The sequence below is a fragment of the Asterias amurensis genome, chromosome 14 (assembly GCF_032118995.1).
Source record: "Asterias amurensis chromosome 14, ASM3211899v1".
NCBI classification, from domain to species: domain Eukaryota; kingdom Metazoa; phylum Echinodermata; class Asteroidea; order Forcipulatida; family Asteriidae; genus Asterias; species Asterias amurensis.
In genome coordinates this window covers 1,563,559-1,588,182 of record NC_092661.1, presented here as the reverse complement: position 1 = coordinate 1,588,182, position 24,624 = coordinate 1,563,559, and the positions used below count along the sequence as shown (strand labels likewise).

Genomic DNA, 24,624 nt, shown 5'->3' with positions numbered 1-24,624 from the left:
CTAAAATTAGGTTTCATATGATTTGATTTTAACTTGTCATTTTATGAAGTAAAAACCCTAGACATAACAAAAACAGTGTTTATTTTTGGTTAACAAAAAAACAGTGTTCATGGTGTTACTGCAAATCTTACTATACCGTATTTCAAAATTTCCTAAATATTTGCAAAGGGTACTGACCTCATGTGATGGACAAGGTCACGACCTGTCTTAATCTGACCTCCAAGCAGGCTGTTGAGTGACCTTTGAACCTCTAAAAGGTCACCTAATAGTCTAAAGAATAATCAAAATCAAGATAATATTTATATCTCATATTTATTTTATTTCTTGCATAGATAAAAAGTACGATAATGCACATTAATTTGGTAAAAACATTCAAAGATACAGCAATAAACAATTTAAATGTAGAGGAAGGGAAAAGAAACAGCTGGAGCCTGAACGATTGCCTAAATCTGTAAAAGAAACACAGTTCCTGTCTAGAGGCTCTCCTCTCCAACCGATCCTAAAAATGATAAATATTTATTGAAATACAAAAATACATAAATATGCAAACAGCAATACAATATCAAAAATACCTAACCAAAAAATATACAAGGCTTTCATACAAGGCTTTCATAAAGGTTAACAGACAAATAAAAAATAACTTTAACATGTTTAAGGTTCAATAGCAAACATCTGGTCAGATTCAAAAGCAAATCATAATTCAATTAAAAGTCTAAAATGTCTTGAAGTTCTTAAAGTTGTCACTTTAAAGGCTTACCTTCCCTGCTCCTGGACCAGTTTCTTATACTCCGCCTGCATCGTCGAGGCCGACGCCCTCTCCATGAAGAGATCTCTTTCATGAGACTTACTGGAGCTCAAGGTGGACACGCCCGATGTGTTCACGCCTTCCTCCTCCATGTGGGCGTGGTGGTGGTGATCCGTCTGGTCATGGTGGGGTTGCTGATTGGGAGCGATGTTCAGACCCAGATCTGTTGCCATGGAAACAAATGACATATACTATTAACCCGACTCAGAAATTTGCGTAAGTGTATTAGGTGTGTGGATAACACATTTGTTCTTGAGAAATCTATTACCATTCTCACTCAAAAGAGATGCTTTAAAAATTTGCATCGGGGATAAAGTAATATTAATTTGGGTTTTCACCCACACACCGATGTGTGTTACCACTGTATACTCAGTACTTTCCCCCGAGTCACTCAAATAATAAAAGACTGCAGGCTTGAACATGTTGAAGCCTTTTATTAGGCGTCTGAAATTATCACGGGTTTGTTATTTTATGCATATGTCGGGATACACCAAGTGAGAATACTGGTCTTCAACAATTACCAAAAGTGTCCATTGCCTTTAAAATCAAAGAAAAATGCCACGTAAAACTTACTGCGAGGACCAATTCACCATGCTTATGCCAAACTTCCCTCAAAAATGCCTCAGATTTTAAGGAAAAAAACATACTAAGACACCCCCCCCCCTAAAAAAAGCACTACATGTACGTACAAAAGCGATCAACAACTGTATTTGTATTCCTGTTGTGACAATTGAAACAATCATCGGGATCCATGTCGTCCATCACGTTCTCCGAAACAACAAAATAGGACGCCATCTCGAGTTTCCCCTCTCAACACAAAATTGTCAAGTCGTTCAGATTGTTCCACTAACATTTAAACACGCTGTGATGTCAACAGTAGTTTGTGTGTGTGTTCTCCTGATGTACATGTACTAGTGAGGCTCATGCATAGTTTTTCAGAGGTGATAGTCCGTGTTTGCGCTTTGAAGCAAAGGAATTATTCAGATCACAGCCAGCAGGAAAAGCTACAATGGTCTCAAGAATGTTAAAATGTACATTGTAGAACTGTTCAGATTTTTTATAACAAACCAAGGGGCAATGATTGAAGTTTTGCTCCATACATTTGTAGCTACATGTAGAACAGGAACTTCTCCACACACACAAGCGTTTTATGCTTTGATGCAAAAGAACTTTTCAGATCACAGCCAGCAGGAAAAGCTACAATGTGTATGGTCTCAAGAATGTTAAAATGTACATTGTAGAACTGTTCAGATTCTTTGTAACAAACCAAGAGGCAATGATTGAAGTTTTTCTCCATACATTTGTAGCTACATGTAGAACAGGAACTTCTCCACACACACAAGCGTTTTATGCTTTGATGCAAAAGAACTTTTCAGATCACAGCCAGCAGCCAGGAGGAAAAGCTATGGTCTCAAATATCGGCACATCTAGAACTATACAGACTCCAGAAGACTATCAGAGCATACTGATCGAAACGTCGAGTTGAAACCAATGGTTCTTTTCAGAACCACCCCAACTCATTTAGAGATAGTCATTACATGGTGTTACCGCAAACCTTTCCATATCGTATTTCCACCATGCAAAGTTTCAAATCCTACCTATACAGACTCTATAATAAACTAAGCGGCAATGATGTATTTTTCCATACATTTGTAGCAGGAACCAGAAACTTCAACACACACAAGCACATCCTGTATCACTAATACCAGGAAGTGAACGAGGAAATCACACCTGAAGAGGAAGTTGACATTGTCAATTTGTCGAGCCTGATTTGGCAAAGCTGATAAGCACAAACAAAAAATCTGGTGTACAATGTATGAGTAAAACAAGACTTCTTTATCAAAGTATCCATTCAATTGTTGAAGTACTTGCTGCTAAAATAAGAAATTCTAACTTCTTCAAGCGATAGGGAAATTCCAATGGTCTAGTTGTAATCTGCTCCAAAACAGAAAAGATCATTGGTTGTAATATAACCGAGTAACATGCCTGTTGAAGTTGTTTTCACAAGACTCGACAAAGTTCATGTATATAGCACTTTTAGTGCACACATTGGTTTATGGGTGATAAGACTAAATAATATTTGTTACCTCCATTGCAAATTTAAAATCTACAGCGGCAAAACCTTTAGCAAATTGATTACTCACTAGCGGGATGCCGCACTTCGCACGGCAACCCCGCTAGAAAGCTCAACATAAAATGCTGCAAGTGTAGCGTTGTGTACAGGGGAGGGCTAAAGTGGCTGGGCAGGGTCACAATACAAATCACAAATAAGGCGAATCTTAGTGCTTTGTGAAATCGTACACCTGTCCATCTTTTTTCCGTTTTGGCATTGTCGATCCCATCCATATTTTCCAGTTTCCAGCGGATCCCGATAGTGGTTCTTTTCACCACTTGCCAAACAACAATGGCGGCACCCATGCGATTTAAGCGCTTTTATAATATAGATTGCCAACCTTTCATCAGCCTTTTTTCATCGACTAAGATTAATCACAAAATTGTTGGAAGTCTTACCCGGTGAGAGCACTGTAATAGCCATCTGTACTCCATCTCTGATCAGGTTATCCAATGCAAACATCCAGTGAGGTTTAATGTTGTTGACATGCTGCTTCAAGACATCAACAACCTGTAACCCAAAATAAGGGTCATCAGAAAATCAGAATGAAAAAAAATAAAAAGATTCTACGGACATTTTCATTTTGACTTTGGCTAGATCTCCATCTTTCATTCTGAAGCCAAACTGAAAGAGCACCACTACAAAATTGCTACTCGTAAAGTCTCACTCGTATTCAAGTATTGGGATCCGTTGAAATGTGCAAATTCGTTTCCTTAACGTGTTAAAGCAAAATATGCGTTGGACCAAAGTTGTTTGAAAACATGCAAGACTTGCAGAGTCAAAAGTCAACAGCCCCCCTTTGCAAAGTTGCAAATAAAAAAAGATAAATCATACGGCTTCGCAGATTGAGGCATTTGCTGTTGCTGAAACATGTGTACTTTACATGTGTACTTTAATAGGGAGACATCGGCCATTGTTCCAAGACATCAAGATGGCCATGCTGTGGTTTGACAAAATATTCGCGCAACAATTGCTTCGTTTCTTTACCCCGTGGGAGACCATTCATTTCTTTACACATGCCTAGACTTTGCGAATATTGTTTCTTTTATTCACATTTTGTCAGTAAAAGTAGGTAAAAACTGAGACCACTTGTGGCCCCTACAGGCGTTTTGACACATGCTGCTTTGGTCGCTAAAAACACACTAAAGGGTTTAAAGAATGGCATTCTTGTATATCAGATTCTGAATGGAGATAAAATGGTGAGGTAGAATCATAATAAACTTACCGTGTCTAGGAACGTATACAAGGCCAGCTGTATCTCACCGAGGGCAACATGATCATAGTCAAGCTCCAGTTTCAATTCCTCTGTGAATTAAAAAAAAAAACAAGATTCAAAATAAAAACTTATATACTTTTGTAATATTTTAACTGGCCTATTTTTATGGCTTCAAACTGGCACCCAAAATAAAGGTATTGACAAAATAGGGACACCCCAAACATTAAGAATAGATTCACTCTCAGCTGCAAGATTCAGTGCCGCAGGCAAGTTAGTTCTGATATCACAGCTTCAAAGCCTATAGTTTATTCAACTTTTCTTCATTCACTCCAATAAAATATGATATGAGCTTCTTTTTCTATGGGAAGCTTGACTATTCGATAAAGTTAAAAAGTTAAAAGCAATAAGAGAAATTAAAAAGAAAAAGGGGACCACCACAAAATTTAACGAGCGTATTTTTAACTCACCCACAGCATCATGTACAAATTTCCTTTCTCTCGTTTTGATATACTGAGCAATTCCATGCATCAAAATACCCAGATGAAGCTACAATCAAGAAAGACAAAACAAACAAAAATACTAATTTGGTACATTTATAAACGTATTTGATTTTGTTGCCTTTCTAAATACAGATATCCTAAATATTCTCAAAGACAATCAGAGCATACCAATCGAAACGTCGAGTTGAAAACTACGGTTCTTTTCAGAACCACCACAACTCAATTAAAGATTGTCTTCACATGGTGTTACCACAAACCTCACTATATCGTATTTCCACCGTACAAAGTTTCAAATCCTACTTGATGTTCTTATATTAAATTATTTTAAAAAAAATGGATGGAATAACATGTTATTTTGAATAAGTCTTTTGCGAATTAGATTTGAATAATGTATGTCACAATGACTTGCTTAGTCACAACGTACCGCTTACATTTGAATTCCTCAGACTATAGAGACAGTTGCTATGCCAAATGGTTCGGGGCAAGCCTTTGTATAGCAAACCTTCAGATGAGCAAACCCTGGTACCATTATGCCGTACACATCCATTCAGAATTGTGTATGGGTGACTTACGTAACTACGCAAAAGTTTGCCCCCTTATTCCTAATCACGTATTATAGCAACTGTCTCGATCACTTGTCGATAGTCATAGGAATGCAAATTTAAGTGGCAACTTGTGATCAAGCGTGTCATTGTACCAGACATTATTAAAGTCTAACACTTAAATGTCAAATTGAACGGAATTGAATGTTTAACATACATGTGTGATTTTGGTAGGTGGGGTACCAGCCTGCAGTTTCCCCATCCAGCGTTGTACAATCTTATCCGGTTCAGACTCAAGGATCTGAAGCAGCGTCTGGCGTCTCTCACTATCCTTTCTCAACATGTAGAAACCTCGACCTCGACCTCTGTCTGGGGTCGTTGGAGTCTCAGCGGAGCTCTCCTCGCTAGACCTGCAAGAACAATAAATAATAATAACAATAATAATAATAATGCATTTATAATGTGCCATCTATCTAGTGTACGAGTCCCTATTCCGAGGAGCAGCACAAAGAAAAAAAACAAACAAATAAATTGAAAACATCACTGTGAGTTTCAGCTAGAATATAGGATTCGAACTGCCTCTAAAAGGCAATCTAGGTAAACGATTCTTTATCCCTGATATATGATGCAAATTCAACATCTTTTAAATCAACATTTTTCTACAATTTCCTTTTTTTTTAAGGAAGGGTCACAGATTGCTTTAAAAATAATTGTAGGAAACCATATCAAATTGTTTTAACAAAGATAACTGCTCAATAGAAAGCAAATATACAATAAGTGTCAATGATTAATTTTGTTAACATTTTATATTCATTATTGCTACTTTATGCAAAATGGCTCAACAAAAATTGTCAGTTAATTGTCATTTCAAATTTGGCTTAGTATTTTGGTATAATAAAGTAAATGAAGAAATAAAACACAAAGATCAGTCTTCAGACCTCGGTGCAAAAAGGAAAACAGTTTAATACAGGGCAATCAATTTATATGTCAACTCAAAAACCACCAGAGATTATACATAGATTGCCGAAGGCCCAAGAACCCGACAAAAATGTAAAATATTCACTGGATGCCATTTCAGTAAGCAACTCATTTGAAGCAACGATAGATAAGGGCCCAAATTCATGGCTCTGCTTGCCTCCGAATTCTGCCCTTACGATCACCATTCTACGCTTGCAGGCAAGCACCAAACTTCAGCACTAGCTGTTTAAGCGTAGAATGCCTAGTAACGTGGAGTACGCACGCGCACAAGCCAAAATTCCCTGATTACACAGGCTTGGCGTAAGCACAGAATTCCCTGCTTCTTCAAGCCCTGGCGGTAAGCAGAGCCAAAATTGAGCCCAGTCAGCCAGTGCAGACAATGACCAACGCAATCAATAACTGCAAACAATTACAAAACTAAAATTTGCTTGCAGAAATGACATCCCACGCATATTTCACGTTCCAACAATTCATTTAGACGAGCTCAAGTTTGCAATCTGTATTATTTAAACACCACTTTACAAAACTGACACCAACTACATGTACATGTTAATTTTTAGAACCAGTAACTCACTACAATATGTTGCAATATGATTCAATTGAGATTAACTGAAAATATTTAGGTAAGGTATTCTTCATAAGTCAAATACAAGAATGGTACATTCAGTGCTTTCAACATAATAGGGCAAAGATGGCCCCCAAAAGACAAAAAGAAGCAACCAATAGGCTACCCTCCACCTTTTAAATCCCCCTTCAAACAAATGTACCATACATGTATAACAATAACCACACCAAACAAATCAATAGCAACCGAAAAGCTAGCCACCACTTTCAACCTTTCCAATTTTTTTAAAATAAAAAACAACCAATCACAATTCACCTACCCATAACCACAGGATACGGTTGGTACATGCAACAAGTGAGGATTTGATCTACATAAAGTGTACAACATAACGGAATAAGCAGCATTAAATGTATTATGAACACGCAATGGAATGCTACATGTAACACAGTTGGAAATTAAAACAAGGATACTCTAAGCATAGTTGTAGACACAGTAGGCTATGCTAGGCGGGCTGCCGGCCAGCCGATTTCACAAAACTTTACGCAACTGCGGAAGGCTACATGCGCAGAATTCATGGTGCAAGTTGCTCAGTAGACGTTGCGCAAGTGGACTTGGATACAGTTGCGTAAAGTTTGGTGAAACAGGGTTGCTGGACTCACTGTGTCCACACAAAACAACCATTGTGCCGCCTATACTAGAACAGATCGCAAAATATTGCCCACTGTGCAGTGATCTGAGACACAGCTTATGACAAGTGTCACAGAGAAAGAACAGTCAAAAGGCCGTTCAACATTTTGCATGGCCCAAAAATAACAAGAACAATTTGGAAACATGGCACTTCAACCATAATGGCTCCCTAACCAACCATGAATAATTTAATTGATCCATTTGCCCTCGGTGGACCTTGACAATTTGTGATTTATTGCCCACCACTACAAATGGTCTACCAGTAGCTACACACAACCTGACAACCCTATTACTCTGTAGTATAAGGAAGTGTAGTGCCGCCATTCGCACAAAAAAGTCATTCTCATACCATAAAAGTAAACGATAACTATTATGTCCAAACACAATAGCTTTAGAAATTTTGTGCATACCTATCATGTCTTGTGGGATCAATGTTTGGGTTAAGCCTCGTATCATTAAAGGAACACGTTGCCTTGGATCGGTCGAGTTGGTCTTTGAAAAGCGTTTGTAACCGTTTTTTATAAAATGCATATGGGTAGAAAGATGTTGTAAAAGTAGAATACAATGATCCACACAAACATGCCTCGAAATTGCGTGGTTTTCCTTTTACCTCGTTGACTAACACGTCGGCCATTTATGGGGGTCAAAATTTTGACTCCCATAAATGGCCGACCATGTTAGTTCGCACAGTAGAAGGAAAACCACGCAATTTCGAGGCAAACTTGTGTGGATCATTGTATTCTACTTTTACAACATCTTTCCAACCATATGCATTTTATAAAAAAAACGGTTACAAACGCTTTTGTTTTGACCAACTCGTCCGATCCAAGGCAACGTGTTCCTTTAATATACTTGGTGTAACCAGCAATATTGGGGCTGCCGAGCCAATACTAAAACTGTACTATTGTGTTTGGGTTGCAACAATAAGCAAAGACAATTTAAATTTCCTATTTATTGTCAGACCAATTGTCGCTGAAAATGGGCTCGCTCAGAATACTGCAGGGTAACTTAAGAGTTTTATTCATTTTTGTTTTGGAACCACGCAATGCAAAATTTGTAATCGGTTTTTCACTACTCTCTCGTGACCAAGGTGATCAATCGATCTCAAACTTCTACAGGTTTGTCAGTTACATAAAGTGCTTACACCGCCAGCAACTTTTTTGCTAGCAAAACTTATTCTGTAATGCTCCTTTAACTCAGAAAGAGGAATGGCCATGGGGGAAATACATTGACAAGTTTGAAGAGGCCACACAGTACACTTTGTTGTCTTGGCAAAAGAAAGAAAAGAACATAATAAAGGACTACTACAACTGCAGTTCGAAAGAAACTGTGTTCCAAGCTGAGGTTCCTTCTGAATAATTTGAAAATTTGGCTTTCAGGAAATTGTTTCAAATAGCAGAAGGAATCTCATGGCAGTGGTTTAAAAAAAAAGGCCAGAGTTTTATCCATTTTAACGTCTTTTTTAAAAGTTGCAGAATTTAAAGTTGAGAAGAAATTACAAGTTAATCCAAGATGTTGCATTTATCATTTTACTCATAAATGGAGACAGCAGAAACTGTTACTTTTTTTCTTTTCTTTTTCTCAAATGACTGAGGGAATATGTATGAATACCTTTGTCCAAATCAAACTTCATTGATTTTTTTTTTTTTTTAAATGATAACATCAAATCACATTATTTACAAATCAAACTTCAATTGAAAATTGAATCCAGTTTCCAGTAAACTTTTGGACTGAAATTCGTCATGAGCGAATGTTTGCAAAGTAATTTTTTTTTTGTTTTTTTTTTACCACAAGTCTTCATCGTCTTGGCAAACTTCTTAGGAGAGAAAAATCCCAACAACTTTTAAAAATGAAAGCGTATGGATTACACATCAAACCAATCTGATTTAAACATACCCTGGTGAGATAATGTCCACCGATCGCCGCTTCGATCTGATCAAGATTTGAGAGAAATCGATATAAGTATACCATGAACATGCAGAGCAAACCAAGCAAGAGACTAAAACGATGAGCAACTTCGAATGGCCAAGTTTAGTTGACTCCTGACTAGCAACAAACATGTGCAGTGACGCACTCACACAAACGACTCGTATGGAAGCCTTGGGCCTTTCTCAAACCTTCGCTTAGGCTCCAACTCCAGGCTGCGTGTGCTGATGTTCATGCAATATGCGCTGCTCCAAAATGCAGGTTAAAGGCCGGTCTGCGTACACAGCACACAGAGCCTAAGCCTGAACCGGAGCCTAAGCCAAGGTTTGACCCCTAGGCCCCTAAGCAACCATCGGTACCACGGAATTCAACACTCCATTGTCTTCCGCCTATTCGTGATAGTGTTACTGCCGTCGATTTCACAAAGAGTTAGGACTCGTCTTATCTCGAGTTAGGCTCGTCCTAACTTAGGATTAATCTTAAGGTCTGCATGCTACAGTGCAGGATTGGGACTCGTCCTAAGTCCTAAGATTAGTCTTAAGTTAGGAAGAGTTTTGTGAAATTGACGGCTGGTCCCCTTTTGCGCTGTACACATGTTAGCATGGAACAGGCTATCGGGACCACAGAAGAAACCATTGTCCACCAGCCAGGGGTTGGGAGTCAAAATAGTCAACCTTTTGTTAACCATGGTGCACACTCGAACTTGCTCTATGATGTTAGAGATTGATGTCAACATGCAGGTCAGGGGTCAAAGTTCAAGCTTTTTGAGGCAGGAGACTTTTGACTGCGTTACAAGAAAACTCTAAAAAATACTTCAAAAGCAGAAAAGTCAATGCTCATCCGAAGAAATAATGTAAGTATTTTATCAATTTAAAATACAATCCATTTTGACCACAGCACTAACATGACTAAGGGCCCACTTTTCATCGGACTGCTTAGAGTAAACAAACAATTGGTGCAACTGATAAGCAAAAAGTTTCAAACTACTATTGGCATGTAGGGGTGATGGGTTTGAATCCTACACGAGTAGTATGCAGGATACCAGTCACAGTAATATGACATGGTGTTCTGGCTGGTAACCTTACGCTGGTAAGCATTAGTTGTGCTTCTAAAGCTATTCATTGTGTATACGCAGCTCTATGAAATTGGACCCACACAGGGGCAAAAAGTTGATCAAGGAAGGGTACACAGGGTGCGTTCGACTAGCTTCACCGTGTCGACCCCCGAGGTACTCATTCGGGCGAGCCCCTGACAAGAGCTAATCGAACGATCACACTTGCCCTCTCGTGGTGACGTCATGCACCTCGAGCCAGCCCCCAGTGACCCACTCCACAAGCACGGCACTGAGGGCTGACCCGGGTGAGCCCCTGGAATGACGTTGAAGCTATTTGAACGCACCGAGGGCAGACAAGGGTTGACCAAGGGAAGCTAATCGAACGCACCCACTCTTTGAAGTAATTACTTGTACACACTTGTGTGGGTAGTGGTAGTGGTAGTGGGTGGGGGGGGGGGGTATGTGTTAGAGGAAGCTTTTCTACTTACTTGGCTTCAAAGTCCAGTGTGACGGCAGAAGCCGATTCAGAGATGGTCTCAGGCAAAGGAGACTCTGGGCGGCTACTGGAGCGGTACTTCATGGCCGGAACTGCAATTACCAACAAACGAATACAAACTATCAATGACAACAACAACGAATCAACAGACTTTGATCATGGTCATGGTGTAGCCATCTTGATTTTTTTTCCCCAATCGGAAACCACTATAACCAAACAGGCAATTTTTACAAGAACTTAACAAGCAACCATCAGCATTACACACAAACAAAAGGAACTATTTGTTGCATGAGAGATGTTTTTTGGGGTGGTTCTTAAACCCCTCAACCCACACTGGACCCCTACATCCCTCAAATTACTAGATTTGCAAACACAATGTGCATTATATGACCTTTGACCAGAGTTGAAAGGTGAAAGGTTGGAGAAGAAAGGGGACCAGGAAAGAAAAAAATAGCTTTAGTAGACATGCACCATACCGCATGCACATTTCTGGCTACATGCTAAAAGACATCTTTAAACACATTCATGCACGTCAGAGCCCAATTTCACAGTGATGCTCCCTGCTGAGCAAAAAACAACAGGATACCAGTCACACACTGTACATGTGACAAAGAATTTTGCCTGGTAACCATATTCTGGTAAGCTTTATTTTGTTCTGCTAGCTACTTTTTGTGCTTAAGCAGCTCTAGGAAAATGGGTAATGGTCACCTCTCTAGTCATGCTGGTAAAATAAAAAACGGAACATGTCATTTTTATATTGCTTTCTGTGACATTTGCCAGTGCACAACCAACCATTTAAAACACTGAACTGTCCAAATATCAGAACTTCCAGGATCAAGAAAGTCCCAACCATATTTAGTATTTACAATTGCGCAATTCGGTTTCTTCATAACAATTGTTTATGTAAGTTTGCACAATCGAGGCTATGAGAAACTATTGAGCATAGGGGCTAAAAACAATTTTTTTTTTAAAGTTTGATTGTAGGATGGAGGGAAACATGCACCATGCAGGGGGATTCCAAAGAGATGCAGTACAAGGATTAAGGTAAAGCTGTTGGAATGGCTTTTTGTTCTGCATCTCAGCGTGCATGGCTAGAGTGTACAAAAGACAACATGCAAATGAAACACTCACAAATAGTCTTGAATCTGTCTAAACCCGATTCTTTCCCTAAAGGAATCATTCAGAAACATGTAGCGTATTACGGTACAGGACATGTATACTTTAATAAGCACCAGCCAACAATTTCAACCACTAAACAGACAGCAATAAAAGAGACTACATGTATTTACGTGTATGACAGTTGTAACTTATCCTGATTATAGTTTCAAACTATCTTTGGAACAGCGTCCCAACTTCAGCTCGGACAGATACTTGTTCTCAATTCAAAACATATCTATTTCGGAAATCATGTCTTTCGAACTTTGTGTACAGTTCATAGCAAGGTTCTTGTTTCTGCACCAGGAGTGTCATCATTAGAATATTTAATATTAATTTTAGCTTTGTTATCGTTGGCTACGGCTTCAGGCAAACTCTTAAGCCAGACGGTGTGGCTTGAGATGACTGACTAATAGCACGTTCAATCAAGGACCATATATAGTTTGACCTAGCCATATCATAAGTGGTGGCTATGGCTAGAGATGCGACTGTTGCTAAGGGGACTTCAATGGATGTTCTAGACTTCAATGCATGATGACATGACCCAACGAGACGGTCGTAGCCATCTGTAGTCGCCGTCTAGTTGACGATTTGTGGCTAGCATTTTGAGGCTGGTCGCATCACTGGTTACCATCAGCCTTTTAATGGCAAAGTTAAAAGCATATATAATGAGCCGTTTGCTTCCATAACATCAAAACTTAAAGTGCATTTTCACCACAACAGAAAGCTGCTTTCAACATTCAACGTCTTACTAAGCAGATATTGATAAGAATTCTAGGTTGGCTTACCGGCCTCTAGCTTAAATATGGAGTTGGGTTCTGTAAGATTCATTCCCCAGAAACAAATAACAAACAAAGGAAGACAGGAAAGTTAAGGAAATGTAAAGATGGTGACAGAGGAAGGATGGGAACTGCATTCCATTTGATTATTCAAAATAGAGGATTATTCAAAGAGAAGAAAGATATAGATGTTAAATTTGCATCGGGGATAAAGAATATTAATTTTGGTTTTGCCCGTACACTGATTTGTGTTGGCACTGTATACTCAGTACTTTCCCGAAGTTTTGCGAATTGGTTAGACACTGCTTTAGAAATGCAAAGTTGGTGGGTTCGCATCCCAACCGAGTAATATGCTTGTGATTTTTTTGCACAGAACTTGGGAAAGTACTTAGTAAACAGTGCTGAAACACATTGGTGAAAGGGTAAAACAAATAAATATTGACCCCTTGCACGCGTATCATACGCGGCGACCAATGCCACGCTCACAATGTTGGTGGGCAGTTAGGTTTACGTGTATTAACGCCGCGTCGACTAAAATGCTCACTTGACTGCATAACGCGCAGCATAAAATTATATATAAAAACGCACAGTGAAATTGCCCACCAGTATGGAGCATTCAAAGTTTTTCTGCTGATGACGTCAGGCGACATGGGTCAATAGAAGATATTGCCTAGAAAATGTATTTGATAGGCATAGATTTAGAATTAAGAACTAATGTATGTATATTTTTCGTTTTCTCAATTTGCAGCCAAAAACTCTTAAAATATGGCGGTTTGTGGCTGAGCGGTTACAGGACAGGACTCAAGCTTTGGTGTTTCTAATCAGCAGAATGTGGGTTTCCAGTTCCGATTGTTGCACTTATGTCCTAAAAGGCAGTGGACACTATTGGTAATTGTAAAAAACTAGCCTTCACAGTTGGTGTATCTCAACATATGCATAAAATAACTAACCTGAGAAAATTTGAGCTCAATCGGTCGTCGGAGTTGCGAGATTACTATGAATGAAAAATAACACCCTTGTCACACGAGGTTGTGTGCGTTTAGATGGTTGATTTCGAGACCTCAAGTTCTAAATCTGAGGTCTCGAAATCAAATTCGTGGAAAATTACTTCTCTCTCGAAAACTATGGCACTTCAGAGGGAGCCGTTTCTTACAATGTTTTATACCATCAACCTCTCCCCATTACTCGTCACCAAGAAAGGTTTTATGCTAATAAAATTATAAAATTAATATAAAAATATAATAAAATTATTTTGAGTAATTACACGTACCAATAGTGTCCACTGACTTTAAGCAATACAATAAACCATTGCTGCGTCCTTCAGATGGGAAGTAAAGCCCTAGGTAACAAGTTTTTTTTATTATTGTTATTGTAATATTCTTTACCTGATATGCTACGGTCGTGTTTGAAATCGACGGCAGGATTGCGTGCAACTCTTCTCCTGTTCAAGAAGTGATCGATGATCAGTTCAGCCGCAGACGCTCTCTTCTCTGCATCAGGTTCAAAACACCTGCGTAAAAGTAATAAACACACAATTATTACTCAAGGCAAGCCTGGTTCATACTACCTGCGAATGTGAATGCGATACAAATTTTGAAGTCACAAATTGTAGGAAGAAACTACAGATAAGTAGTAAACTTACGGTAACAACAATGTGTAAATCTCCTTTGTGGGAGTGTTGGCTCTGAAATAAGCCGATGTGATCTTGATGTTTTTAACAGTATACTCTGCTCGACTAAGAGCTAACACTCCCACAAAAGAGATTTGCACATTGTTGTTACCGCAAGTGTACTATTTGGTTACTGTTTCTTTCTACTTATTCACACCATACAAAGCTTCAAACAATAATTACGAATTGCGTTTGGCTGTTGCGAAACATTCGCTGCAAAACATCATTTACAATCGCAGGAAGCCCTCTCTGCATGCTGAGAGATGAACTTTAATGCCTGATAAAACACGGGAAGAAAGCCTTTTTTACCTGAGAATGAACTTCTTGGCAGCCTCTGACATTGAGACAGGTACCTCTGGATGGATCTTGTAGAATCCTACTTTAAACATGGCTGCTTCTGGTGAACCCAACTGCAAGAATGAGGAAAATGAAACCATACAAAAGTTCTCAGTTTGACAAAAACAATTAAAAAGTATACACCCTTTGTGCCTTACCATCAGGGAGATTTTGTACAATAATCAGGGAGATATTCAAAGTTATGTTTTCTACAGTAGGGGAAATGTTTCCAAAAAGGGGTCCCCTTAAACATGTACCTTACCTCGATGAATGGTGGCTTTCCCGTGGCCATCTCAACTACTGTACATCCAAGAGACCAGATATCAGCCTAGAAGAAACAAAGAGGTATTGTTTATTTACAAACTTTAACTCTTAAAGGCACTAGCAGCTTTGGTTATTGTCAAAGACCAGTATTCTCACTAATATTGTTTCCCAACATTTTTATATGCGCAAAATAACAGTTCTGTGAAAAAAAAACTCTGTTGCACAAATTTGTTTGCTTTCAGATGCATAATAAAAGGCTTTAGGCCTGAAGTCTTTTATTATTCGAATGTGAAATTACCTTTTTCTATATTACTATATTACTTCAGAGGGAGCCGTTTCTCACAATGTTTGATACCATCAACAGTTCTCTTTACTTGCTCTTTACTTAAGTAAGTTCTTATGCTAACAACTATTTTGAGTAATAACCAATAGTGCCTTCAACAGTCAATATTAATAATAATAATAATAATAATAATAATAATAATAATAATAATAATTTTAATAATAATAAATAATAATACAAAGCATTTATACAGCGCTATACAAAGAACAGAGCGCCTAACATAAACAAAGGTAGGGCAACATAAGAACAAAAACAAAACCAGACCAACGACAGGCTAATAGAGAAACAAAAAGAGGAGCAAATTAGGATGGTTCTGGAAATAAAAATGTCTTGATGAGGCGTTTAAACACAGCCAACGACGCAGCCCCTCTCAGATTCGCTGGCAGCGCGTTCCACAAGCGCGGTGCAGCAACCGCGAAGGCTTTGCCCCGGCTTTCCTTTTGGATCTAGGAATGGAGAACCGGGTCAGGTCTGATGAGGAGCGGAGTCGATGGCTGTGTGCATCAGAAATACCAGATTGTAAGTGAATCAAATTAACAAGATATGAGGGAGCTTGAGCATGAAGAATTTTGTAAATCAGTGTGAACATTTTGAAACAGATTCTTTCCTTAACAGGTAGCCAATGTAGATCAGTCAGCAGGCTACCAGAAGGATGGTCCCGTCCACATCCAAAGACTAGCCGAGCAGCTTTATTTCGCAAGCGTTGTAGGCGTTTTAGATCAACTACGCGCGCTCCATACAACATAGAATTGGCATAGTCAAGGCGGGAAAGGACCAGACTTCTGACAGCATGATGACAGGCATCATGTGTGATGAATCGACGGCTGCGCCATAGGGTGCGCATGTGAAAGTTAACATTTTTACAAACAGATCTAACATGGTAAGACATATTCAAAGATGGATCCAGAATAATGCCTAAGTCTTTAACAGAAGATGAAGTGTGACTATTTCAACTAAATACTCACCGCAGCTCCGTGCCCCCTTATGCCTTTGTCGATAACCTCAGGAGCCATGTACTGCAACGTTCCTATAATAACAGTTGACCAGAAATAATTCATAAAAATTACAACAAGAAAAATGAACACCATTATGGGAAAGCTCCAAAAAAGTTTGTTTTTTACTTTCGCCATAAAAACGGGGTCCCACATACATGTACCTACCGCTGTATAAGAAGCCACTATGATTATTATCATTAGAATCACTAACCTTTAAAGGAGTCTGCACACGGATTAATACCAGCGAGTCTCTTGGAGGTACCAAAGTCTGAGATCTTTACCACTCCGCTGTACGTATTGACCAGCACGTTGTCCCCCTTGATGTCTCGATGAACAATCTTTTGGTCGTGCTGCACAAAAAACAAATTCTATATTAGCTCTTACTGTTCACAGTTTTTCCCCAAAGGAATTATTGGTTTTACAAGAAAGAGAGTCGATGTTGCAGAAAAGTAATTCTTAAAATTATCCCAAGTTTGCTTACCAGATACTTGAGGCCTTCTAAGATTTGGCGAGTATAGAAGGAGATGGTTTCCTCATGATCCTTTAAAGGCCCCCACTTGGACCTCAAGAGGGCTGACAAACTACCTGCAGTTCAAAAAATTTATTATTATTATTATTATTAGTGCATTTCTTGATCAAAAAACAGTATTCATAAATACCCCAGACAGTTTCTCTACTCCTATTGATGGAGAGCGCGTCACGTGGGTGTGCATAAACCTTTTGTTAATGACCGGTAAAAAGTGTTAATTCATGAGCGTGACACGCGACGTTGCACCTGTTCTTATAAGACTGTTTCTTCATTCCTATTAGTCGAGAGCAACGGCTGAAACAGTTGTGCCATTTGTTGCCTACCATTTCATAGCTGGAGGGATGTTGTGTTTAAAGAAATCATTTAACAATTATAATTTTTGCACTTATTTTACTTTTTGACCAAAAAGTGATGATGTTTTTGAGCGAAAAGGTATTTATGAATGGGAATCAAAGTGTGTTGAATCGGTTTTCAACTAGTGGTTTAAACCCGCCGAGTCCTGGTTCTTGATAATTTACCTCAACTTCGTCTTGGTAAAATTATCAAGAACCAGGCCTCTTTGGGTTAAAACCACTAGTTGAAAACCTCTTCACCACACATTGATTCCCTTATGATTTAGCAAGTGTTCATTTGCATCTGTGATAGAGAATAAGTGAAACTCAACGATGTACGGGTAAACACACAAACAATATTCTTTATCCCCGAGGCAAATTTGAGGTATTATAGAGGATTGGTAAGGGTGAAAAAAGTCTTTAATTTTACTCTGAAATCTCACTGATTACATGGATTATGAAGTTCAAACTAGAACCATTTTCTGTGAAAAGCCAAAGGTTATTTTGAGCAAGGTTTAAAAACACAATTGTTTTGTTTTTTTAAACATTTGTAAACAAAGCTTTAAGTTTAGAACAAGCCAAAATTAAAATCAAACATAAATCTTTTCTACCTCCAGGGACCTGCTCCATGAATATCCGGAAGAAGCCGTCGCAGTTTTCCGAGCCGAGATACTTGACAATGTTTTTGTGGCTCAGCCTGGAGTGTAAAAGGATCTCTTCATGCAAGGGCTGCACTTCCCTGGATGAAGGAAAACGAAGAGCGATGATAAAGATTAGAGACACTAAACCAACTTTGGTAATTGTCAAAGACCAGTATTCTGGTGTATTTCAACATACATAAAATAACAAATCTGTGAAAATTTTGACTCAATTCGTCATCGATGTTGCAAGAGAATAATGAAAGATAAGACGCCCTTGTTGCACAATTACTATGTGTGCGCTTCCAGATGCAAAAGGAAAGGCTTCAGGACTGAAGTCTTTTAATATTTGAGTAAGAAATAACCTCTTTCTCAAAAACTATGTTACTTCAAAGGGAGTTGTTTCGCACAATGTTACTGTAATGTAAATACTACAAACAGTAGTTTTTTTGCTTTGTATTTTACACTTTGAAATGATGTTCATTATTACATGTGGGCTAGAGAAAAAAATTGCGGGTGTCCCAAAAATATTTGTTGACTTGTCCAGCAGGCGAGTGAAAAAACTTTTATTAAGGGAAACCTCTAAGTCTATGAATCTACCTGTAAGGATGAACATCCATGTACATGAATGACTAATAGGCCTGGGCGAATTATTCGAATATCCGGTTAATGGCGAATAGGTTTTCCTATCCGTAACCGCGAATGCCTTTTTTTTCTTAACCGGATATCCGCATAGGGCGCGAATAGCTATTTATAAAGTGGATAGTTCTGTAATTACAACCAAGTAACCGGATATTCTTTAATATCCGAATATCCGCGGACGTCGGGCGACAACTGACATGAATGTTTTGTCTGAATCCTAATGAAACTTCTATTAAGACAGCATAAAACAGCATAAATTAAGTATTTAACTATGCTCACCTCCGTGAAGAGTTAAAACAATGACATTTCTGACATAATTCGTTCAAAGATTACAAAAGTTTTCCTTCACGTAGTCATCCACGATCAAAAGAAAAAGCAAATCGCCATCTTTAAATTAGATCCGGTCATTTTTATGAATGAACCGAGTGACACTGTCTAAAACTAATATCAATCCACCCAGAAGATCTCATTCACAAACGAACAGCGCCCTCTAGCGACAACAAAAAATATTTTTTTTAATATATTTTTTTAATTTGTTTTTTAATAGCGCCCTGTAGCGGCGAGAAAAACTATTCGAATATCCGGTTAATTTCGGATAGTTGGCCAGCGGTATCCGAATAACAAAATTTCACTATTCGCCCAGCACTAATGACTAACCTCATGTCTTTGATGGGAATCTCCTTGACTGCCATACGGACCTGGGTCCTTGTGTCCCTCACGGCGTACACACAGCCGTACGTCCCTCGACCCAACAAACTCTTATCGCCTTTCTCATCATACTCGTACTCAAACTGGTTGACAAAGTAAGAAATCAAAATTACACAACCTCTAAAACCATCATTTAATTTGTGTCATTCAATGATTACCTACTCAAACTGTTATTAAAGTCATTGGACACTTTGTGAACAGAACAAAAAATAAAAGTTCACAGATTTACAAATAACTTACAGGGTTTACAGAAGGTAATGGTGAAAGACTTCCCTTGAAATACTATTCCATGAAATGCTTTACTTTTTGAGAAAACATTAAAACAATTATCAATTCTTGATATCGAGAATTACGGATTTATTTTAAACACATGTCATGACACGGCAAAGCGTGCGGAAACAAGGGTGGGTTTTCCCTTTATTTTCTCCCGACTCCGATGACCAGTTGTGCCTAAATTTTCACAGGTTTGTTATCTTATATATAAGTTGTGATACACGAAGTGTGGGCCTTTGGACAATACTGCTTACCGATGTTGTGCGATTGCTTAAACAAAGATATTAACATAATAGCTTTCAAATAACAAATTTCGCTCTAATAAATATTTCTTTGTTCAACTTTCACTTAAAAGTCGGATTCTCAATCAATGCAATCAATGCATCATTCCAGTGCTATCCTACGGGGCAGAAACATGGACAACAACTAAGAAATTGGAAAAGAAAGAGCAATGGAAAGGATCATGGTAGGAGTTACAAGAAAGGACAGGATAAGAATGAGGACATACAAAAAAAATGCCAGGGACATCATACAGGAAATAAAAACAAAGAAATGGAGGTGGGCAGGCCACCTTGCAAGACGCCATGACAAAAGATGGACACATTGCATTACGGAATGGACCCCAAGAACACATACGAGACGTAGAGGCAGTTCAAGCAGGCGTTGGATGGACGACATGACAGAATTCGTGGAATGGTGATGAACAGGCCTTCCTTCTGCAGTGGAGCGACATAGGCTAGATAGATTGTTCAACCCAACAAGGATATAGATAACCATGACAACTTCTGCTTTACCTGAATTGGTTCACTTGATAGGTCAGAATCCACCTCCCCAGAGAAGACGTCATCTTCTGACGCTACGATCTCCTTCGCCAAATCATAGAAACTACAAAGCAAAAACGCATAGAGGGACAGTTTAAAGGCAGTGGACACTATTGGTTATTTCTCAAAATAATTATCAGCATAAAACCTTACTTGGTAACGAGTAATGGGGAGCTGATGATGGTATAAAACATTGTGAGAAACTGCTCCCTCTGACATGTCTGAAGTAACGTAGTTTTCGAGAAAGAAGAAATTTTGAAGGACTTGATTTCGAGACCTCAGTTTTAGAATTTTTCTTTCATTATTATCTAACAAATGCGCCGACAAATTGAGCTAAAAATTTCACAGGTTTGTTATTTTATGTCTGAAGTAACGTAGTATTCGAGAGAAAAGTTTTATTTTATGCATATGTTGAGATACACCTAGTGAGAAGACTGGTCTTTGACAATTACCAATAGTGTCCAGTGTCTTTAACTAATGCAAAAACTTTACCCGGAATGTAAAGGAGCGTAATGGATGTTAAATATTCATCCTCAGCAACAAAGATTTTTATTTAATTGACTTTTTGTGGGGTGGTGGTTAAAAAAAAAAAGATTTCTGGTTAACACGGAGAAATCACATCTATGCCTATTGTGGTTCATTCACAGTTTCTCCTAGCTTCAACAAGGCTGTATTCCTGTGATTTTGCACAAAACAAGAGATAAAACCCAATTGCAAAATGAACAGGGCCAAATTTCATGGCTCTGCTTACCGCCGAATTCTGCGATAATGATCACGACTCCCCGCTTATGCACAAGCGCCGAATTTCTGTGCTTTGTAAGCGTAGAATGCCTAGTAACGCGGAGTACGCACGCGCAGAAGCCAAAATTCGCTGTTAACCCGTGAAATATGATTCCAGTAAGCACAGAATTCCCTTCTTCCGAAAGTGCCGATTCTGTGCTTAAGGTAAGCAGAGCCATGAAATTGGGCCCAGTTCAATTATGCAGGGTACATTTTGTTTTATACTTTAAAAATTGTGCTACAACATTTGTTCATGATGTTCAACTGACATGAACTATCATTATTATTAATTAAACCTAAATTCACAATTAATAAAGTTCCAACGAAAAGCTGCTCACTCACCATTGTCTCTGATGGTCGGAGGAAAAGAACAGCTGGAAGTCGTCTGAATTCTGCTGGACGTACAAGAATACACAGCGGTCATCTCTCTTGTACAAGCTAAAAGTGAAGAAGATACAGAGATGATTTTTGGGGTTGAAAAAAAATTGACACTAGTGGGAATCGAACCAACGACCTCCAGATTAACATGCCAGCGCTCTACCAACTGAGCTATCTAGACCTTCATGTATATTGGCGGTGTCCCTATTTTGTCAATATCTTTGTTTGGGGGTGCCCGAGATAACAGATAATAGATGTTAAATTTGCATCGGGTTAAAGAATATTAATTTTGGGTTTTACCCATACACCAATGTGTGTGATGTTAGGCGATCTGTCAAAAAACAATTAATGATATTTTTAACCTACTGACCTGACTCCCTTGATTGACTGCGCTTTGAACAGCCATTCATGAATACCCTATTGACAAAGAAGATAAACATTCATTAGCAACTTTCATTCAGGATTTTAATAAAGACTATACAATTTTTACTTTCAAAAGTAAGTTTTATCCGTCTTTAACGGTTTTTGTCAAGCGTAATGCTGAAACGGAACATCTGGAGAAAAATCACTGGTAAGGCTCGAGCTTCTAGATGGCGCTCGACATGATGATGAATGCTGATTTAAAGAGGAAACTATACGTAAAGACACAATGAAAGTTTCAGCTGAATACAGTGTCTACTTGCTGAGAAAACAGCAACAAACTGCCACAGTATTTTTACAAGAATGTCAAAACCATCCACATATGAGATGTGAGAGCGGGTACCAACCCAATTTCTTGCCGCTGCATTTTGCAAACAGAAATCATCCTTGTATGTTTTTTCTTTAGATTCATTTTCATTTTCCACACTACAGGACTAAATCAATGTGACCAATAAATCAATGAATGAAAGAATGAATGGACCCTCAGAATGAAATTTCAGACTTGAAATGTATTACAAACATTCATCTCTATCTCTTCTTAGAGCCCTTCTTTAAAAATTAAAAACAAATATTTCAAATTCTTAAAAAAAATATAAAATTTAAAAATATAAATTTAAATCAAAGTATGAGAGAAAACCCTACCTTACAACCTTCCGGAACTCCCACATGCCAGAGCCTCAACGACTAAAAAATAAAAATACATTTAATTCATTCACAATTTCAGAGTACAGCTTTTCTTATCTTCTGTTACTATTGACATCCCGATTATGGACAAGAATGAAACTATCAAGAACTTATTTTAAGTACTATGAACATTTTCCTGGATAAGTGAGGACAAATAGGAACAACTAAAACTCAAAACGCCAGACTCACAAAGCCTCAAGGTGTGGGCTACAATCAATTGTTTCCAGGGGCCCGGTGCCACCTACTCCTGAGGCTGAAACAGTGTTACCCCCTTTACAGTCAATAGGAATGTAGGCTTGGGTTAACCATCAGCAGCCTGGCTGGAAGAGCAGAAAACACTTGACCTCCCCAACTTGTGTTAAATATCCTGAACATACATTAGTGTAGTGAGCAAACAACATAGGGTGCGTTCGATTAGCTTCCCCGGGTCGACCCAGGTCTGCCCCCGGTACATTCGAATACCTTTGACGTCATTCCAGGGGCTCACCCGGGTCAGCCCCAAGTGCCCTATTTGTGGAACGGATCACCTGGGGCTGGCCCTAGGTGCATGACGTCACCATGACAGTGCGAGTGATCTTTACAATTAGCTCTTGTCAGGGGCTAATTGAACACTCTTTAAAAAAGACTTTTACCTTTTGTCCTTGGTCGTGGTCATCTTTGTTGATGGTGATGTAACTTGGCTTCATCTGCTTAGTTGGTTCCAGAACCAGAACCTAAATTTAAAATTGAGGTATAAAACCAAAAGAACACACCTGTTAAAGGTTGAAAGTTTCAGTTCAATAAAAGTAAAATAAAACTTGGATATCGATAAAAATAAGCTTACAACCGAAGGAAATATTTATGTTGCAACATCAATTAAACTTACAGGAAAACGGACATCAGTGGTGCTCTCTTTTGTTGCTTCCACAAAGAAATCTAACCAGAAATCAAACAGCTGTGGGTAAAAACATAAGAGATTTTGGTTAGAGCAAACTATTACCAAATAACCCAGTAAAAAAAGTGTATTTCTGAAAGGTATTATACAGGATTGGTTAAGGATACAAAACATCATTGTTTAATAATGAACAAACTGTCACCCTCAACACTGCAAAACCAGCATAGCCTACAGTCAGGCCCTCAGACTCCGTCGAATCTGTTCTAATGATTCTGATATATCCACCACTCGCAGAAACTTATAAAATGCCTTGTTTCCAGAGAGGCATAGCATTCAAGGCTTGTTATACATGTTATAGGGAGTCAAGCAACAACAGAGTTCTAAGGGGAAAGTTCCTTTTGTGGTTACTTTCCACCCCTCACTTCCGCCGGTCCTCACATTCGTAAAATGACCAGCTCTAACCATGATATTTTTCACCTTTCAGATCGACTTTACTATTTTATCAACAATTTAGAAGTACAAGTAAGAGGCATTTAGATCAAGGGTATTTACCATTTGATCCCTGGTAGGATTTGAATCCACTCCTGCCGTCCTGACCTTGTTGATCATCTTAATATTACCTAAAGTAGACTTCAGATACCTGAAAGGCAAACCAAAACAAATATATTGTAGAGGGTCATGCACTCCTTAGTAGCATGGTGTTTTGTTGTTATTTTGTGTTTCTTTTTGTTAAATGTAGATTCATACTTTGGTAATAAACCTTAAAAGAAAATGTGTAATTTTCATCCCAAAGTGTCGTGGCCAAGCAGTTAAGAGCACTGAATTCAAACTCTGGTGTTTCTGCGTGATCAGCAGAGTGTGGGTTTGAGTCCCCAGCTGTGACACCTGCCGTCGATTTCACAAAACTCTTCCTAACTTAAGACTAACCTTAGGACTTATGGGACGAGTCCCAACCCTGCACTGTAGCATGCAGACCTTAAGATTAATCCTAACTTAGGACGAGTTACTCGTCCTAACTCGAGATAAGACGAGTCCTAACTCTTTGTGAAATCGACCCCTGTGTCTTTAAGCAAGATACTATTGCTTCGTCCTTTTGGTGGGATGTAAAGCCAATGGTCCTTT

The 24,624-nt window shown here is 38.6% G+C and overlaps 1 protein-coding gene across 4 annotated transcripts in view; it reads right to left on the bottom strand.

Moving 5' to 3' along the window:
* The window catches only part of LOC139946875 (mitogen-activated protein kinase kinase kinase 15-like), a 50,814-nt gene that overhangs the window by 13,831 nt on the left and 12,359 nt on the right, over positions 1–24,624 (bottom strand). Inside the window, exons 9-32 of one of the 4 annotated variants that reach the window (XM_071944624.1) lie at positions 24,055–24,142; positions 23,494–23,562; positions 23,261–23,341; positions 22,587–22,628; positions 21,895–21,941; positions 21,489–21,584; positions 20,340–20,430; positions 19,222–19,355; positions 17,896–18,023; positions 16,905–17,008; positions 16,635–16,773; positions 16,394–16,455; positions 15,084–15,149; positions 14,795–14,895; positions 14,202–14,326; positions 10,875–10,974; positions 9,303–9,338; positions 7,039–7,086; positions 5,394–5,586; positions 4,602–4,680; positions 4,144–4,223; positions 3,317–3,428; positions 758–968; positions 178–270 (exon numbers count right to left, since the gene is read on the bottom strand). In XM_071944624.1, the coding sequence (XP_071800725.1) occupies positions 178–270; positions 758–968; positions 3,317–3,428; positions 4,144–4,223; positions 4,602–4,680; positions 5,394–5,586; positions 7,039–7,086; positions 9,303–9,338; positions 10,875–10,974; positions 14,202–14,326; positions 14,795–14,895; positions 15,084–15,149; positions 16,394–16,455; positions 16,635–16,773; positions 16,905–17,008; positions 17,896–18,023; positions 19,222–19,355; positions 20,340–20,430; positions 21,489–21,584; positions 21,895–21,941; positions 22,587–22,628; positions 23,261–23,341; positions 23,494–23,562; positions 24,055–24,142 (2,325 nt within the window). The remainder of the gene's footprint in view (positions 1–177; positions 271–757; positions 969–3,316; positions 3,429–4,143; positions 4,224–4,601; positions 4,681–5,393; positions 5,587–7,038; positions 7,087–9,302; positions 9,339–10,874; positions 10,975–14,201; positions 14,327–14,794; positions 14,896–15,083; positions 15,150–16,393; positions 16,456–16,634; positions 16,774–16,904; positions 17,009–17,895; positions 18,024–19,221; positions 19,356–20,339; positions 20,431–21,488; positions 21,585–21,894; positions 21,942–22,586; positions 22,629–23,260; positions 23,342–23,493; positions 23,563–24,054; positions 24,143–24,624) is intronic. The other 3 variants (XM_071944626.1, XM_071944625.1, XM_071944627.1) reach the window with 3 other exon arrangements.